This window comes from Podarcis bocagei (genome assembly GCF_964188305.1).
Source record: "Podarcis bocagei genome assembly, chromosome: 14".
NCBI lineage: Eukaryota > Metazoa > Chordata > Lepidosauria > Squamata > Lacertidae > Podarcis > Podarcis bocagei.
The window spans coordinates 33046415-33066450 of record NC_138139.1 but is presented as its reverse complement, the minus strand read 5'-3'; the positions used below and the strand labels follow the sequence as shown (position 1 = coordinate 33066450).

Sequence of the window (20036 nt, the reverse complement as noted above, 5' to 3'; positions counted from 1 at the left end):
CTCCAAGAAGGAGAGTCCATTGCTTTCCAAGGCAGCTGTTCCACTATCAAACAGCTCTTTGTGTCAGAAAGTTCTTCCTAAAATTTAGTCGGAATATCCTTTCTTGCCTTCTGAATTCATTGGTTCCTACCCTGTGAAGCAAACAGAAAACAAGCTTGGTAGGATAAAAGTTACCAGACCAGGTCTGACCTGAAGTCTCCAGGTTTGCCGGGTGGCAGATGAATCTCCAGATGGGTGAAAGTGTTTTTAATCATCGTCAACAACAATAACAACAACAAGATTGTGCATGCACTTTGCAAACTTCAGTCCAGCAGATGCTGGCTGAAAATTATAGCAGTGATATTCTGGGTGGTCTGATGCCCTCCACTTCCCTTTCGCAATTAATCTCCAGTAACATCATCAGAGATTGCTCCCAGGTCTCAGATTTGGGCCCTGAAATCTGAGGGTCTGGGATGCTCCTTACCTGGCAGCCCTAAGTAGGAGACATTGGCCCTCTCCCACATATTCAGAAACCATCCAGGCAGCATTTTTATTGTGCATTTGTTTATTTAAATGTTTATAAATCTTTATTTTCATATCAGAGATTGCAAGGCAGTACACTACCTAAGAACCCAATACAACCATTAAAAGAATAAGAACATCAGACATATCAATAAAAGCTGATTGGGGAGTTATTGTTTTGTTTGGATTACGTATTTTGGTTTTTTTATCTTGTATTTTTTTTGTTTTGAACTGCCCTGAGATCTATGGATGATGGGCACTATACAAAGTTTGATGATGAGGATGAGAGTGTTTGCTAAACTATGCATTTTAATTATGTTTAATTGTATTTTTAAAATTGATCTTATTCTTGTTATGTCACTGCACGCTTTTGTTTCTGAACCACCATGGTGTCTCTTCCTAAAATGAAAGGCTGCATATGAAATCTTTTTAATAATTTCTCTGTGTGATAATGTACACATCTAAGAGTTTTGGCTCAAATCTCCATATGCCTGTGTGCATTCAAAATGTTGGGTTACATCCAATGTTCATTCTACTCAGAGTGAACTCATTGAAATCAATGGACATGGCAAATTTTAGTTTACTGATTTCCGAGTAACCCAAAATGCCATTATAGCTCCTAAAAAGCTGTCCTCCATTCAAACTCTTCTTCTTTCCTAGCTCTGCTCCTTTCAGAAACCTTTTGAAGGAGAGGCAGAGAAACTGAACAAAAGCCAACCAAGTTACCCATGACAGCACTCGCTCCCCGCAAAATCCAGTCTCAGGAAGTGGCCTTATTCCACCCCAGCGCTATGCCCTAGTGGAGGGTATTTCGCTACGTATGATGAAATCCCCAACTTAGTTCAGACAGAAGATGTGTCTTCTCCCTCCTTCCTGCCTCCGCCCCACACCCCTCGCATGAAACGGTCCCCTGATCAAAGCTGCAGGAATGACTGGCACACAGTAATGAATACCCATCCATCCCGAGCTGAGAAAAAGGGGCCCGCATCGAAGGCAGGGCCTTTTCTTCGCAAGAGGTTTTCCCAGCTTGAAACTCCACTGTCTGTCAACTCCAATGATATGGCTGGCACTGGGGCTCTTTCCACTGTATTGCATTCTTTTATGTTTGTGAGAGTGGGGGTCGGAGAAGAAATTCTGAAGAAAGAACTGAAATGAAACTTTTAATACTGTAACATTGCAGAAGCCAGTGGAGGGCCCAGGGTGAGGATGCAGCAGCATGAGAATAAAAGGGGGAAAGTGGGGTGGGGAGAAAAGAATGAGATTAATAATATGAAAACACACATGTACCAAACAGAAAAACTCTGTATTATAGTCAGAAACTTCTGGAGCATGGCAGGGAGAATCTTGCTCACAACACCACATATTTAGAAGCTGCAGGCAGGCTGAAGATTACATTTTTGCTTCCAAGCTCTGTAGCAACAAGAGGAAAGATGGGGGGGGGGGAAATATTTGAGGAAGCTTTCCTCACTCTATCACTGTAACATAAAAAATAAGAAGAGACTGCAGGATGATGCCAGTGAGCCATCTACTCCAGCATCCTGTTCTCACAGTGGCCAACCAGATGCCTGTGGGAATCCTGCAACCAGGATCTGAGCTGAACAGCACTTTCCCTTCCTGAGGTTTCCAGCAACTGGTATTCAGAAGCAGCCATCATGGATAGAAGCCATTGATAACCTTCTCCTGCATGATTCTCTCTAATCTTTTAAAACCAGTGCTTTTTTCCAGGGGATAATCAATGGTTCACAGTACTGGCACTTTTCTTTTTTTGGTTAAAAAGTGTGGCACTTACTGTAACAACTTTATGGTGAGTACTGCCACCTCTTTTTCTAGTTGTTTTTTTTTAAAGCACTGTTTAAAACCATCCAATTTGGTGACCATAACTGCCTCGTCTTGGAGCAAGTTCCATAGTTACATGCGGCATAAATAATTTTATTTTATCTGTCCTGATTCTTCCAACATTCAGCTTCACTGGATGTCCACAAGTTCTAATGTTATTGGGGGGGGGTGTCCTTTTCCTATCCTCTTTATCCATGCCATGCATAATTTTGTCAACTTCTATCATGTCACCACTTACTCAACATAGGAACAGAGGAAGCTGCATTATAGCAAATCACTTGGTCCATCTAGCTCAGTATACTCTATGCATTCCAGTGTTTTAGGCAAAGAACATTGCCAGCCGTAACTGAAGATGTCAGAAATAGAACCTGGGACCTTCTGCATGCAAAGCAGATACTTTTCCACTGAGCCGCAGCCCTTTCCCAACAGCCCTCCACTCCTCAGTCACATTCCGGAACCTGGACGTCACCATTTCATTCCGTTTGCTAGGACAGGCATCACCTGTAGATCCAGCAGCCAGGACAAATATGCCATCCATCCAAAGGAAGGGCTGATGTCGGGACTAAGTGGATATTTGTGCCAAATTCAGTGGGTCACTCCTTATGTTCTTAAGTAATGCAGGAACCACTCACTAGAAATTTAAAATCCCTCTTTTTTTGTCTTTCGAAAAGAGAGGGGAGAGACAGAAGCTACACAGGAGATAGTGTGAAATCCATCTGTTCTTTTTATCTCCTCCTCCTCCTTTTGAATGAGGCTTTCTTCTTCCTTAATTTGATCCGTGTTGCTATCAGCAAAAAGAGCACTGAAAAGCCATACACCCCATTCAGCCAAAAGCAGATAATGGAGAAAAACTCATAGCCGGAAGAATTTCATACGCCGGTGATCCGATCTATCCTTTTCTTTTTGAAATGGAGAGTGGCTACTTGAGAACAATGCAAAAAAAACCTGATTCTATAGACTCACCTGACTACAGGCGAACATTTGCCCTAACTGGAGGGCATTTTGCACACCAGATAACATCCTCTTCCGTTATTTAGAAAAATGAGGCTGGGTTTGGTTTTTTTAAAAAATAAATAAGAAGTATAGTATCTGATTGGCAGGCCAGCCTGAGAATAAATAAATTTGTCATTCTTTCAGGGTAGGTGGTGGGGGGAAAGCAGATATGAAGTTGTGAATCAGCATAGCATCCCTTTTCAAATGCAACGCTAAATGATGGTTTAGCATTACATGACTGAGCCTCACGCTTGAATGATGTCTCCTCCCCTCTCCTCTGCTTCTACTTTTAAACTAACCACACCTCCCCATTTTGTCTAAGTATGGGAGAACACCATGGTTTACAACCCTGACTTGTTCAATAACCATTTCCCAAGTTTGGACATTACAGGGAATCATAGTTAGTTTAAAACTGGAAGTGGATGCTTCTAGTCTCCCCCTCATGCAGCTGTGGCAGAGGAGGGCAGTGCGAAGTGTGCGTGTTACACACCTAGGGTTACTTTAGAGATGGCACGGGGAAAAGATCACCAAAGAGTTGTCGTTCTGTATGCTCCAAACGCAAGTGCTTAAGAACACTGATAACACAAGGGGCTTAAGTTTCAAGACAATGGTGTTCAGGTTCTGTTATCCACAATGGAACTTCAAGGGGGAAAACTTAAGTTACTCCAAAAGAAGTTACTGGAGCACTCCAAATCATTTGCTCGTGTATGTACACAGAAACTAGTAGATCTATCTGAAAGATTTGAATAGATCACTGCAATACCTAATCATTCGTATTTTCTAAGATTACTGTACAGTGGTACCTCGGGTTACATACACTTCAGGTTACAGATGCTTCAGGTTACAGACTCCGCTAACCCAGAAATAGTACCTCGGGTTAAGAACTTTGCTTCAGGATGAGAACAGAAATCGTGCTCCAACAGCGTGGCAGCAGCGGGAGGCTCCATTAGCTAAAGTGGTGCTTCAGGTTAAGAACAGTTTCAGGTTAAGAACGGATCTCCAGAACGAATTAAGTTCTTAATCCGAGATAAGCTTATAAGGTAATATTAATCATATCAGAAGGGGGCATGGCTGTGAGGTATGGCTGTGGCTATATTTAAGGGATCTGACACTTCTGAATTTGCCACTGTGCCACTGGGAAGAACCAACCACTGAGTTCTACAAGGGCAAGGCAGACACTAAGAAGGAGGAAGATGACAGCTGCTACTATACCCTAGACTGGAAAAAGGCAGGTGTGAGCCGGTCAAGGGGAGAATGAGACCAGTGAGGCAGTGGCCCATTGGGACTTACAGACTAGCCTCCAATGCCTAAAATGGTTTGAAGGGCAGAATATCAGTTTTGCTAATAATAATAATAATAATAATAATAATAATAATAATAATAATAATAATAATGCATCCCATGGCTCTAAGGGTCTAGTCACTGAAAACAAGCACCCTAAGATGACAAGAGCATGGCTTCCAGTTTCAGTTTTGCATTATAGCTACCCACAGGCCTGGCTGAGAATTGGTGCCAGAATCCCCATGTTGCTTACAGTTTGTCTCACTTGCTTGAGCTATCTAGTGCCATTTGTTCTATAAGCAGCACCCACACCTATATGTCCTGGGGTATGCACAGTATGGAGAGGTGGGTGGCCTTTGCCTTTCAGCCAGAAGACTGAACAGATGGTCTTCTTTGACTGCTCTTGCATTTATGGTGCTGAGTTGGGGAACCTCTAATTACCATAAATATTTTGTACAGTTTAAAGCTGATAGGGGGGAGATAGGTCACAGAAGGATTTTCCTCCCTTTTTGGTGTGACCAAGATTGGACAAAAATAGATGTTCCCAGTTCACGGAAGAGCTCTCTCTGCTCTCCACCCAAACCAAAATGAGCTTGTCACCCCTTCGGCATGTCATTTGTCATCAAGCGGTGTATAATTATAATGGACTTTATTGACATTGTAACTATGAGTGCACAGGTGGTATTCATTTTCAGCACTTTAATTGAAGACAATGAAAGATCTTGTAATACGGAGCCGACATGGTGGATTAATCTGACTAGACCTCAGCTTTCAATAGCCATGACCTTCAGGTCATAAAATTACCGATCAGGAGTTTTTTAAAAAAATTATGATACAGAAGTGGAATACTATTGATTTCTTTTATATTTAAACATAGAGCAAATGGAAAGATGAACTGGCTTGCTTAGTTTTTATGAGGGTCCAAGGAGTAAAGCACCTTGATGGATACTAATAAGAGGTGCAAATATAAATTGTAATCATTGTGTCAAATATTGCACACAGAAGCAAGATTTGCACAGGAATCTACCACTTAACCCAAACTGCCATACCCCAGCCTTGAAGAATGAACACACTTGCTTGGAATTCAACTCAATTTCAGTGAAGCCGATTTCATATAAACGGGTTTAGGTGTAGGGCAGGGACAGCCCAGAAGCTGAATAAGGCCCTTGCTATAGGCCATGACCTCTGCCTAAGCCACACCCCTTCTCCCTAAGCCACACCCTCACTAGCCCTGTTTTGCATCCTCCTTGAGTGTCCGGACTCTGCTCTTGAATAAATCTATGTTGGCCATCATTATCTCCACCTTGGACCTGGCTCCTTAATATTAGCACCGGAATTGTCTCAAAGAACATGATTCTTGGGCCATGGAACTGAGGGGAAATAATGGAGAATAACAAATCATACAACCTGTAATGCTGCTCATGGTGGCTTTATGATCCGTTCATGCTTCAGTGTTCCTTGGGGGATCAGGAGGCAAGCCATCCCGTAAAGCTAAAAGTTGGAAGATTCAGGAGAGACAAGAAGAAGTCCTTCTTCACATAGCACATGGGATTTGCTACCACAAGTAGTATTGATGGCCACCAACTTGGATGGCTTTAAAAAAGGGTTAGACAAATTCATGAGAGATAAGGCTATCAATGACTGCTAACCACAGTGGCTGTGTTCTACCTCCACTGTCAGAGGCAATTGGCCTCTGAACACCAGCCACTGGGAAGTGCGGATTTGTGTGTTTGGGGGAGCAGCAGTGCTGTTCTGCTAATGGCCTACTTGTGGGCTTCCCAGAAGCATCCAGTTGAGCACTATCATGGGAGGACTTTGGTCTTTCAAATTTCAGAGGAGCCCTGTGCGAGGTCAAATTTTTGCACCTCCCCCACTTCCTTTCTGCTCAGTTCACAACATCATAGTTGTGATGCCCTGCAGCACTCCCTAGGCCTGATGCCACTGCAACTGTTGTACTGCTTTAAATCATCTTCTGTCACTGTGAGAACAGGATGCTGGACTGATGGGTCTTTGCTGTGATCCAGCTGCAGGGCTTTTCTTAACTGAATAGATTGTTCCTGGACCAGTCAGCGTCTCTTACCTAAGATCTAGAAAAGGCTGTGTCCTTGTCTCTAAAGAGGTTTACAGTTCTGCAGCAGTGTGGAAAGAGATTTCATTGTCCTTGTCAAAGGCCCATTTTTTGTCATCAGTTGCACTGAAGAGACAACAGACAGTCTGACTGCTGTTTTACTGGAAAACCAAGTGCCCTCTCCTACTGCGGCCCCTATCTCTCATCCATTGTCTTTGAATCTCCCTGCCTTTCTGAGGCACCCTGCCCCATTCAATTTACAAGTCGCAATGCTTTTATTCCTCTGGTTACATTCACTACTTCGTCCTGTCTGCTTCCAACTGGAGAAATTAATCTGAATGACTGTGAAAAGGGACCTAAGCTGTTGGCTCATGAAATCATTTCCGGAGTAGGGACTGCTATGCCAGACCCATTCTGGGATGTCTCTGTCCACCACGGTGAGAAGGACAATTCCAGTCACTGCCAGTTCAGGAAGTGGAAGAAAAGTAAAGACAAGGCTGAAACAAATGTAAAAGAAGTAGCAACAGAGACAGTGGCCATGTGCTCTATTTTACAGATGACACTTTCTATTTGTAGCCCATTCTAAAAATTAGAAGAGCCTGGCTGCTGGATCAGTCCAAAAGCCCAGCTCTCTAGTATCATCTTCCCACAGTGGCCAACCAGATGCCAGAAACATCTGGAGGATACCATATTGGCTACCCCTACTGAACCTCATTTCACAAAGAGAGCTAGGAAGGAAGGCAAACACATCAGAACTGCTCCAGTCAGATCCCAACACCACTGCAACATCAAGTGCCATGTTAGCCCAGAAGGGCCAAGCACCATGAGAACCTAAGAAGAGCCTGGTTGCCAGCTTGTGTCTTCCAACATCCTCTTCTCACAGTGGTCTGGAAAGCAGGGTATGAGTGCTTTGCCACTTGTGATTCCCAGCAACTGGTATTCAAAGACATAGGCTGTGTCCATATCATCTTTAAAGCACATTCTACTCCCATGCAAAGAACCCGAGGAAGTGTCATTTGTTAAGGGTGCTGGGAATTGTAGTTCTATGGTATGTACATAGCCATATTGCTTCTGATTCCCTTAAGAACTATATGAAGGAAGAGCAACGCCCATTAGCAGTTAGCACCAGGACAACAGACTCAGCAGGCCCACAGGTCTCTTGGTCACAGTCCTCCCAGCTGCAGAGATATATAATTCTATTCTTCCAAATTTTCGCCAATAAGTATGTAAACCAGCATATGCAAAAGTGAAGCACGCCCTTTTTGTGTGTGTGTGGCCTCCCTAGGAACAGGAGTAGGAAAATCCTCTTGATGCTCAGCAAGCAAGCATGCTTGACCCAGAAGGAAACTTTTATGGGAATCAGAAAGTACCATATGACATGTTCCAGCCTATTATAAAGGAAACCTGACTGCTGGACAAGCAAGGGAGAGATTTCACAACAGTTTACAAAAAAGAAGCTGTTGCATCTCAGTAGCAGGGCATATGCTTTGCATGCAGAAAGTCCCAGGTTCAGTCCCCAGAAACTCCAAGTGGGACTGAGAAAAATCTGTATCTGAAATCCTGGAGAGTCACTGCCAATCAGAGTAGGCAGTATTGAGCTAGATGAGCAAGTGACCTGATATGGTATAAGACAGCTTTCTATGATCCTAGAGAGAAAAAGAGAACATGACCAAACACAAACCACATGGAGGACAAAGCTAACAATGGCTACTAGCCATTGTGGCTATACTCTGCTTCCACAGAGGCTAAATGCTGCTGAAAACCAGTTGATGGAAACCACAGGGGGGAGAGTGCTATTGTACTCAGGTCCTATCTGAGGGCTTCCCATAGGCATCTGATTAACCACTAGAACAGAATGCTGAACTAGATGGGCCATTGGCCTGATCCAGCAGGTACTTTTTATGTTCTTACAAAAAAGGAAGGAAAGCCTCAAAATGATGCTGAAAAATATATGAAATATTAGTCTGTTGTAGATGGGTTCCCAGTGCTCCCCCATCCCCAAAAGACCAGTTTTGGCCTCTGGGTGTACTTACTGTCCCAGCCTGGTCATGATGCTGCAGAGATATAGTACCACACTCTTTTAAACTTATTATATGTATAATATACATATTTTTGCATGTAATTTTTAGTATGATTTTGCATATTAGTCACACATTTTTTTAAAATGCAAGAAATCGCCTGTGAGCAAAGCTTGAGTGGGTTGAAACAGCTAAATTCTACATTTAAATCCGTTTGAAACAGATTCCCTCTCCGTCCTTGCAACCAACTGTATTATCTGTATCTGCTGTTCAATAACCTCCAGATAACCTTAACGCTCTTTACCTTTGTGGACAGGAGATCATCCATCCTAAATGTCGTGGCTTTTTGTTTCCAGGAGCTGCAGTGAGTTAAACATCTATTTAAAAAATGTGTTACCTGTGTCAGAATATGGCTGCCATGTTGAGCCCTGAGCGTTTGACACCTGGCGTGTTTGGGGGAGGAGGCAGATGTTTTCTGATAGCGTTTCTGTTGCCGCTGCATCAAGAGCTACGCCAGCCGTGACCTCTGTGCACTCACCCTTGACTTCTTTATCAAGTCCAAGACACACACAATGTCTCGCCTCCATAGCTGTTCATATTCATCAGGGGCTGGTAGTTCTGACAAGTCAATGCTATTGTGGGGGAAGATTTAAAAGAGAGAAGAGGAGGGGGGATCACTTTCATGCCATTGTTGTCACATTTAAAGGGGGGGAGCAGGCACAATTTTCTTCCTGCATCAGAGATGCTATTTCCGTGATGAGGAGGGCAAAGTCTCTCTGGCCATACAGCTGATCTGGGGAGCCAAGCATGGCGTGCGCTGAAGCAAGAATGGGTTTTCTGGAAAAGCTGGTTATGACGACGTGTCGAGAGCCAGACGGCCTTTTCATAACTGGCTTTCAACAGAAATTCATTTATTCAAATGAAAACCACACCAAGGCAGCAAGCAGCTGGCAAGTGTGTGTGCTCATTTCAATTCTAGGTGTTTGGCTGGTGCAGGAATAGGACTGGAAGAATGGCTGGGTACAAATTATACATTTAGAGCACATTGCTTTTTGCCCAAAGAATCCTGAGAACTGTAATTTGCTAAGGGTGCTGGGAATTATAGCTCTGTGCGGGGGTAAGCTATAGTTCCCAGGATTCTTTGGAAAGAAATAATGTGCTTTAAACATATGGTACGTATGAAGCCACCATTTCTAGTTATGACTGAAAATATTTGGAGGCTTGAGGCAGAAAATCCAAATAGCACACCACACTCCAATGGTGATTTGAAAATATATTAATAAACTGATAATTTGCTACCCCCTCGTGGTGCTGCCACCTCAAGTGGACTGCATCATCACACCCAATTGGAGCAAACCCTAAGCATTTCTGAGCTAACTGTAAAACAATGCTTATATTTTGGTTACATTTTTATAAACTGGGAAGCGCTATAAATTGGTAATAATCTGTTCTACATGCAAAAGGTCCCAGGTTCAACGCTCAACATCTCCAGATAGGGCTGGGAGAGTCCCCTGTCTGAAACCCTGGCAGCACTGCTGCCAGTCAGTGTAGACAATACTGAGCTAGATGAAACAATGGGCTGACTCAGTATAAGTTTGCTTTTAAAGGTGACATTTTGACGTTTACACATCACCCTTCTCCTTCTCACAAAAGCCACCATCAGTTTAGGCCTGGCATAGGTAAACTTTGCCCTCCAGATGTTTTGGGACTATAACTCCCATGACCCCTAGCTAACAGGACCAGTGGTCAAGGATGATGGGAATTGTAGTCCCAAAACATCTGGAGGGCCAAGTTTGCCTTTGACTGGTTTAGGCCCTCCTGTGAATGCATGTGGAGGAAAAGGATTGTCACCAATGTTAGTTCTACTCAGAGTAGACACACTAGCATTAACTGACATGGCTAAGATAGGTTCGTTAACTTCAGTAGGTCTACTCTAAGTAAAAAACATTCCACTTAGCAAAGATTCCAACTGAGAAAATCTTTTGACTTTGGAACTTCGTTTACATCTGTCCTCTCACCACCCTTCAATTGGATATTATATATGAAACACTAATCCAGTCAAAAACATGCATTGCCAGAGAGCAGAAATATCTTGGATAAGCTTGAGGTTCAACTATTTAAGCACATAAACCCACACAAAACTCTACTCTGAGTAAAACTTAGTTGGATTTAGCCCAAAGGGTGTTTAAAACATGAGAAATATTTGGCTCCGCAACCTTTCAGCTTCAAAACTAGTTTTGTTAAATCATACTACAGTATTTATTTCCATTTATAGACCGCCCTTCATCCATCAACAGTCCTAGGGCTGATCACAACAACACATACACAACAAATTAAAATTCAAAATCACAACAACCTAAATAAAAAGCCAAACCAAGTTTTATTATTGTTTATAACCCATGGCCATTACAATATAGACACAAAATACTTATGTGTAAACACAGACAAGGGTCATCAATCCAGTAACACAGGTATAAGCCCTGAAAATAAGCAGCATTTAAAACATTCGTTTAGTTAAAAGCTCCCCTTGATATTTAGCGCTGATCTGACTCAGAAAGAGTTTGTGCAGAGTAATCACTGAATAACCTTATCTTCTAGTCAATGGCAATGAAGTTTACACCCTCCCACCCACTCACACACCCTCTTGATCAAAGCAAAATTCAGTTCCCCGTAACAATTCCCCAACCAGGTGGAAGCCTCTCTCCCTTTGCCAGTCTGCTTCCTGCTACTGGCCCTTTAAGGAGCTGGCGCGAGGAACACGAGGCAACCGTCGCGAAATATTTGCCAGCTGGCGCGCCTGCGGGCTGAGAGCTGATGCGTTTTCCCGCCCAAACTGTGGTAGCTTTTTTTTTGTGGAACGGGACACGATTGCAGAGAGGGACAGTGCAGGAGAGCACCTCCTATATATATATATATATATATATATATATATATATATATATATATATATATATATATATACTTTGCATGAGGAAAGAGTGTTGTTTATTCAAAACATACATATAAGCCCCATTGTCTGCCAAAAAAGAAAGGAAACAAGAACAAAGCCTAGAGTGTATTATTATTTTTTTCATTTATGAATTGTTTCCTATAAAACATCCTGCAGCGATTTAACAATAAAACTGTACAAACTGAAACACATGAAAGGCTAATAAAAATAGCACATGCCCTGTCCCCGAATGTAAACTTGTGAGGGAAACATACACTTTTTTCCTCTCTCTGAAGAGGTCAGGGGTATGTACGCAGTTTCCCCCTTTCTGTTTTTTTCAGACCTCTTGTGATTATTGTTACCTCAGAATCACAAATAACCTTGGTTGTTAATAGAATATTAAGACAAATGCACATACACAGCTGTAGTCAGTGCTAGTGCTACTCAAGAGTAGACCCATCAGAATTGCTAAGGACCTCTTGGACTGGGGTTTTGTTGGGGGATTTTGTTGCTGTTATTGATATTTTTCGTATATTTATTTTTGGATCTTTTATGTGAACATTGTTCAGTTTGGTTGTGTTCTTTTTGATGCGTTTTATTTATTGTTTAGTTTTATTGTATTTGTAATTATGTAAATATTTTCATGTTGTCAGCTGCCTTGAGTATGGCTTTAACAATGGAAAGGTGGCATACAAATAGTATCTTAACACCTTTATGTAAATTCTGAGGCAGGAAATAAATGATATAAATAAATAAATTCACAAATACGCTTGGGGTATACAAATTTAGCCCCCACCTTTTTCATTTAATCTTAAATATATCCAAGGTCAAGCTCTGAATGGTGCTGTGACTCTTGACTGCCTCTCCTCACAGACACTTGAAGTGGCATCTGTGATTAGAGAGTACCTCATAATTCTATTTCTGTGAAGGATTTACCTCAGGAATCTCCATTTTGTCAGTCTTGGTACACAGAGATCAAGGTTCATTACTTAGACCTACCTGTGTTGGATAGGTTGTTGTTGTTGTTCTCATATACCCTTTTTCATATACTTTTCTTTTCGCAGCAAAAATGACAATTTTAATCCCTCATTGTAAACCCAAACAATATTTTCTTCCTCAGACACAGTGACTTCTTGCTTGCTCTACCCTCGTTTTGGCCCTCGTTTTGGCCCACTCCACATTTAATAATCTGGAATAATCCAGAGAATCTCTCTTCCTACTCAGATTTTTTTGTTCAAGGTACAAAGAATTATAGTGTAGTCGTAGAAATAATAATAATAATAATAATAATAATAATAATAATAATATCCCAGTTTCCCCAGATTAGCATGCCTACTTCATCTAGCAATCATTGATGAGGTGAACAGCCCTTCAGCAAATCTCATTGTGCGAATATAATACAGGGTGAAAACAGTGTTAAGAAATGCCCAATCCACATTTTGGCTGAAAAATCCTATACCCACTCATTGGGAAATAAGCCTCATTGAGTTAAATTACTTTCAAGTAGACTGTAGGATTGTACTGAAAACTGTCTTTACAATGTAGCATCCCCATTTCCATCTTTTCTTAACTATACTGTACTCTGTATTTGGGAAGGGGGGGTTCCATTCCTTCTAGGATTCCCATATGTCCTCTTTTTCCAGGACACATCCTCTTTTTCATGGGTATGTAAAATGAAAGTCGTTACTGTATCGCAATCCATAATTAAAAGTAGAAGTCAACAAATGTCCTCTTTTTTGCTCTTCAGAATATGGCACCCTACTTCTTCCTCCATTAAACTGGCCCTCATAAAATTGGCCAGCAAAGTCATGACTTCTTTAGTCCATCCCTTTTACATCCCCCATTTGTCTTAGTGCTTACTGAAAAAGGATCTATGAATAGATTTCTGTTTTCAGTTAAAAGCGGTTGCAACATACTCTACTGGCAGTTATTCCGCTCAATTAAATAGGGAGTATTGGGGTGCAGTTTTATGTCTAACCATATGTGTAACTATTCTTAATGCCATCAGAATTCCCAGAGTTCCTTGTAGGGCACAATGGCCATTTACTGATTTAGGTGAGCAAGATAAGACAATATCCGTACTTTCAATTTAAACTGGTTTAATTGTCACACTTTCATGCACAGTATCCTGGTAATTGCAGTTTTCTGAAGGCTAGTGAACTTCTAACAGAGAATCAGCTTTTGCAGTTGAGTAATACAGCATGCTGAGGGAAAATACTGAACCCCCCATTAAGATATACTCTTGAGTTCTTGTTGATTTTGGTGTCACAGTTTGGCTTATTATCTTGGCAGTGCTGGCAACAAGCAGCTTTATACCTACGACTCCTTTTAAATCTCATTATATCCATCTTGAGATGCAGAAGATGCTTAACCCTCCTTTAGTGATTCCACACTATTTAATATTACAATTCAGATGTATCCACCAGTAACACTTTACATATTTTAAAAACTTTGTCTTTTAAATGCCTCTTTGAGGTAATCTGATTCAGTCATTTAAAAAAAAAAGCCCACTAATCCATTTTCAATGGGCAATGAATTATTTAACACTGTATTTGAGGGAAGAATATACTATTGATAGTTGCCTAGGAGGCATAATTGGGCTGCATCTTGCTGCCTAAGACAGCTGGAAGTTTCTGTTTCTTTCCAAGTTAGAATTTTTAAATATGGAAATAGGGCACCTTAACTTTTGAAGGATCTATAGGAAAAAATAACTAGAAGTTTAAAGGGAAGACTTTCAGAATATATTAGCTGGATACACTTTATCCATGTTTAAAAAATAATAATAATCAAAAGTTGTGAAATAACCACAGTTCTGTTTGTTATGTATTATCTCCAGACAGCATTCATTTATTTTCACTTATCTAAGATATGCCAGAGATGGCCTGATGGATGAAAAGTAAAAAAGAAAGCCCAACAAAACACAACTCTGATATCTGTCAGTGAATATGAGTACAGTCCAAGGAAAACAGCTTTGAGAACTGACATTACAAAGGGCTTTTAGGCACACTGTCAGTGTACTGATTGTGACTCCTTTTTGATGCCAGTATGTGTGAGGCTTGGAAGTTTTGAACATCCCACAAAAAGTCATTTTTACTTTACAATCTGGGTTTTAAAATGAATGTTTTACAATATACCAGAAAGTCACTAAGGAACCACAACACTTTTTGGCTTCTTGGTGCTGCAGACGTATGGCAGACAATTTTTAGAATTCAGCTTTTGTTAACTCCTAAAAACCCTTTTACTGTTTTTATTGGTTTCTGATGCTCATTTTTTTGAAAAAAAAAATTATTGCTGCCATCAGTAGTTCCTTAATCCTTTTTATCTTTTTAGAAATAGTGAATGCCAGGAGAATAAACATAAAGGAATAGGCTGAGTGGGTGGTGCTAGTGATAGGGTGGGGGTGGACAAATGCCTTCCCCCAAAATTCCCTGTACAGTGTCTACGCACTGTCTGAATTAGAAATATAGAATGTCAACAGAATGTGAACTGTTTCAAAATGTCTAAGTTTGTAATAAATTCAAAGAGCTGCTGTAGGCTAGTCCAGAGGCTTGGGCTAGAGTGCATTTGGGGAGGGGGGCATTGAGTCTTTCTCTTTGAGAAACATAAATTCTTCAGGCACATGGAACCAATTGCAAAGTTCTTTGGATACTGGGCACAGCTTCTTGCTGTGGTAATTTTAACTTTTCTTGAAATGGAATTTGATTTTTTAAAAAGAAGAAGAAGAAGCAGAAGAAGAAGCAGAAGAAGCAGATAGTTTCTTTAATATATATATAATTTATAACATTTTTGCCCCATCCTACCTCTTGGGAGTTCAGAACTGTGGACAGTTAGTGCCTTTATCTTGTTTTCATTTAACATTTAAAAGTTGACTAGGTTGGTAAGAGATTGTGGTTTACTTATTTAACTTCATGGTATAACTGAAGATTTGACCCCAGACTATTCTAATCTCAAGTCCAATAGTCCATACACAACAGGAGCTGGATTGTTTTACACAAAATTGAACAATAGGGCAAGAGGAGAGCTGATGGATAGAAAATGGATAGAAAAATAATGTAGGGGCCAAAGCTGATGCAATGCACTTCCCTCATGGGAGAGTATCCACCAAGAATATCCACAGATAAAAAGCATCAAAGCAGTCATGTGAAATCCATATAGGTTATTACTGTTCTGTATTTACTATTTTTGAAATCTGTTCAGAAACTGCCACACACATATCATGTCTATCATGAGCCAATTTCAAGCTTGCAAAAGTGCCAACATGATCTGAAAGTGTTACATTTTAAAAAGTGAAATTAAATTTAAAAATGTAATTTTTTAAATCATCGGATCCAATAAAAGAACATAAGTGTTTTTTGACAAGTTGAAACAGTTTTGTTATCTATGTTTGGCTATTACAGAAGTCACCCAGAAAGCAGGTGCTGTATATCAAATTAGCTTTTTAAAGAAAATGGCTTCTCTGCAGAATGCTCTAAGTGATTTGTTTTGATTTTGCTCTCTTTAAAAGCTCTAACATACTTTTCTGTAGTTTCAGATAAAAAGAATGGCCTACTCGGTTCCAACACAAAATTTTGTAGCCATTTCAGATGTGCATCCAAATCTTGCTCGTCCTGTAGGTCTTGGTGACATAAGTCTTTTTTGTTCTCCAGTGAAACTGTATATCACTATATTATATTACTGCAAAATTATGTAATTGGTTTGTCTTTATATACTCACAGCATTGGCATAATTATTAGGCACAAAGTATGTTAGCTTCTCTTTGTGTACCCTCAGAAAGTGAAAACTGATACTTCTGTTGACCACAGAGTGTGGATGCCACAACTATTGATGTTGACTGGACAGTTCATTGACTGAAGTATCAGAGACTTCTTTGTATTTTCTTTAAATAGATGTTGTGTTGATAATTTCTATAGAGTCTGCATTATAGTATCACAATACATTGGAAATGTATTCTTTTGGACTATGGACACCAGATTGGAAGCTGTGAGAGTTACTCACATGGGTAGTCCCATTCATGCACAGCTTCCCTTGACTTCCCTTGAGCATTTGAAAAAAATGATAATTGAGGCAAAAATTTCCATCTCTGTCTGTTGTTTCTTAACTATTAAATGCATGTCAGTGTTCCAGAGAGAGCAAGGATTTGTAAGGATACTGGTGTATGTGCATATCTCCGTGTACTCTGTACTTAATAAGCACACATTGCACCTTTCAATCAGATCTGCTCAGAGTTGAGCCCCAAGGCATTTTGTCCCTATAACTTCTGCATTATAACTTCCTAGAACTCATTATGATCATTGACAGGTGAACCTGCTCATAATCTGGATTCCATATTAAAAATGAAGGTTGAATAGCCAAACTGCCCGTTACATCCAAAGATCTTCAGCCTGGTTCTATACTGCAACCATTAAAGCAGCTAAAGCTATGCTGCTTTCTCCTATTTGTGATTAGTAAGCTGTAGTATCTCTTGTTCTGTGCGTATGTGTGCTCACATGCTGATAGCTGTTACATTACAAGAGTTGCCAAGGGCCTTGCGTTCCACATCAATTCAAGTCCACACCCTCCTGCAAAGCCCCTTGGCAAGGCACATCAGAAGTTGCTGAGCACTGGTACATTTGTACCAACATCTCTAGCTGCCCAATTCACATGGCAGAATCAACTCACAGGACCAGATCAAAGGGATAAGGCAGGAATGGGGAACCTGTAGCCCTTCAGAAGTTGTTGGACTCCAGTTCCCATCAGCCCCAGACAGTGCAGCTAATGGACAGTGATGTTAGGAGCCATAGTATAACAATATTTGGAGTGCCACATGTTTCCCATTCCTGGGATAAGGTGCTATCTTCACCTGGTACAGTAATGATGCTGAGACAATGGCACTGGATCCCATACTTCAATGTTTGCATTGGGCTGTTGAAACACAAATGGTAAGAACCAGGACTTAGAAAAACTAAAAAAAATGTTGCATACATAATATGGGTGGCAACTACGTACAACACATTGAAAATGTATATATAGCTTTATTGTTTTATATTTATACTCTTCTCTCATTTATTTTTGATAGAATAAAAAGTAGTATTATTTTGCAGATGGCTGTACTTGTGCGAGTCTTAAACCTCAGAATAAGACATTTAGTCTGCAGTCATAAACATGCTAATCTGGGAGAAGTAAGCCTCACTAAACTAAATGAGGCTTACTTCTGAGTTGACATATTTAGGATTGTCATGTTAGTCTCATTACATTCAATGTGGATTACTCTCTCAAGGAAATGTGCGTAGGATTGCAGCCTAAGGATTATTAAGTATTTTAGGGACCAACAACAGAGAGTTTTGGGCCTGAAACTCAGATGGCTTACTTAAAGTCCTGACAGGGGGAAAAGAAATATATTTGTATCTCCCAGGACTTTACTGTTCATCCTAACACAAACGGCACACATACTACCGTATCGTGAACTCTTTGCTGATTTTAACATAAAATAAGAGTAGTAATTTCCTCCTATCAAAAGTTAAAGAATGTATTACAAGGCCATAGATTTCTTCAAGGGATGTTTATTTGGCACTGAATTGAAAGCACATGAAAGATTCTCTTGTGGGGTGGATGTATTTGGCCACAAGATTTTATTTAGTGTACAGCATTGAGAGTATCAATGTATGGACCAAGCAAGAATTTAATTGTAGTTTTACTTGATAAACAAATAATGCTTTCAATCTGGAAAAGAAATATGGTTTATTTAATGTCAGACATAAAGTAATTCATATTGAAGGAAACTAGTAGTAGACTTTATAGTGTGTGACTTTATACATGTGAATCAGGAAGTTTTTAACGTTTGACGCTTTATTATGTTTTTATATTCTGCTAGAGAAACCCAGCCAGACGGGTGGGGTATAAATAATAAAATTATTATCATTATTATTATTATTTATAAAAGAACTAGCTCCGATAAAATCAATTCTACAACATTATTTCAAATAATATTATATATAACTGAAGCACTATGTCACTGTTTTAAGTTATGTGAATGCCAAAAGTCAAAATGAAGTAAGATGAAGATATAAAGTAAAAATAACGAGTTTGGAAAGTGTCAGCAGAAAATCCTGGCAAATGGACACAGAAGTTTATTTTCTCCTTTTGATTGGTTAAATGGTATAACTAAAATATCTCAGAATTAAGGATATCTAAAAGAGGTTTAGGAATATTTCTCAAGCTTTTAATTTGGAATTATGGAATTTCACTTTGTTAAAAAAGTCAAATAATGTTGTAAATATAAATTTTAAGAAGACTTTGAAATAAATACTATTGTAAGCAAAGTCTTAGAACATATTTGGGATTCCAAGAACCAGCTCTCTATTATCAGCGGAATTATACACAAGATATTCTGCCATTTAATTAAATTACTGTGAGTTAGGAAATGAAACATTTTGAATGCGAATTAATAGAATGCACTTTAAGAAAGCTTTCAAAGACCTGAGGGAATTATATTTCATTGCAAACATACCCTGAGTGAACTTATCCAGATAAATGCTGGAATAGTTTTCTTGCCCCATCTAGTGACTGAAAGGCACATAGAAATCTGCAAGCCTATTTTTCAACAGGTGTTTTGTTCATTCTGTTTTCCTGAAACCCAATTCAAGAATGTAATGCGTGCTGGTTTGGGGGGGAGTAAAGCTAAGAGACCTAATGTTTGGAGTCCTTTTAGGATATGACTTCTTATCTTTGGGGGTTTTTTAAACTAAGCCAGCCAGTTCACTAAACATTACAGTGTTATTGTTTCAACACTACTGATACAAATCTGCAAAAGCATCTTTGTTTAGTGGTAATTGTTGCCTTTAAGCATAGGTATTTCCTCTAAAAGTCTAAATAAATGCATATTTTAAGGCCTTAATGCACAACATACCCAAATTCATTTACTGCTTCCCCATGCACCTGCGTTTTTAAAAAGCATAGCAGTTTCTGAGAAAGGGAAAGTTCATGTGGAGAAGTGGTAGAAAGGGCAAGTTTATGGAACCCCTACCTTTCTTCTGTGTCACTGTTCACAACTGCCATTTTGGGGAGTTCATTTAGCTTAGCAAAAATGTCTGTTGTTTAGCTTAGCAAAAATGACTGTATGTAACATGCAGCTAGCTACCCTGCTGAGAGTTCATGATGGTATAGTAAAAAAATAGGAGTTTCTTTAATAGTGAAGAAAAATAGAAATGCTCCTTTTATGCCACTGTGCAGACATGGGAAATCACATCGCCTCCATCTGTCATGGATACTTTAGTTGAGATTCCTGCATTGCAGGGGGTTGTACTAGATGACCCTCGGGGCCCCTTCCAACTCTATAATTCTATGATTTAAATGACTCAGGAACTTGTACCCTAATTGGTTTGACTTTGACATGCCCTTAGCCTATAACGCAGTGTGCATAAGCTGCTCACTG

The 20036-nt window shown here is 40.0% G+C and overlaps 1 protein-coding gene and 1 long non-coding RNA gene across 16 annotated transcripts in view; one reads left to right on the top strand and one right to left on the bottom strand.

The window, feature by feature from the left end:
• Positions 1-526: 526 nt before the first annotated feature.
• LOC308573367 lies at positions 527-13185 on the bottom strand. Of its 4 annotated transcripts, none has more exons than XR_014002051.1 (3): positions 13090-13185; positions 9095-9329; positions 527-1911 (listed from the first exon to the last, which is right to left on the bottom strand). It is a non-coding gene; the product is annotated as an uncharacterized lncRNA (long non-coding RNA). The 4 variants fall into 4 exon arrangements; XR_014002052.1 differs by lacking the exon at positions 13090-13185 and adding an exon at positions 11334-11425; XR_014002053.1 differs by lacking the exon at positions 13090-13185 and adding an exon at positions 11338-11424.
• The window catches only part of MEIOB (meiosis specific with OB-fold), a 21619-nt gene continuing 12995 nt past the window's right edge, over positions 11413-20036 (top strand). Inside the window, exons 1-3 of one of the 12 annotated variants that reach the window (XM_081170193.1) lie at positions 11684-11752; positions 13751-13812; positions 16152-16235. In XM_081170193.1, the coding sequence (XP_081026319.1) occupies positions 16167-16235 (69 nt within the window). In that variant the 5' untranslated portion in view covers positions 11684-11752; positions 13751-13812; positions 16152-16166. Of the gene's footprint in view, positions 11550-11626; positions 12866-13162; positions 13813-14528; positions 14670-16151; positions 16236-20036 lie in introns of those variants that run through there. The other 11 variants (XM_081170183.1, XM_081170187.1, XM_081170185.1 and 8 more) reach the window with 11 other exon arrangements.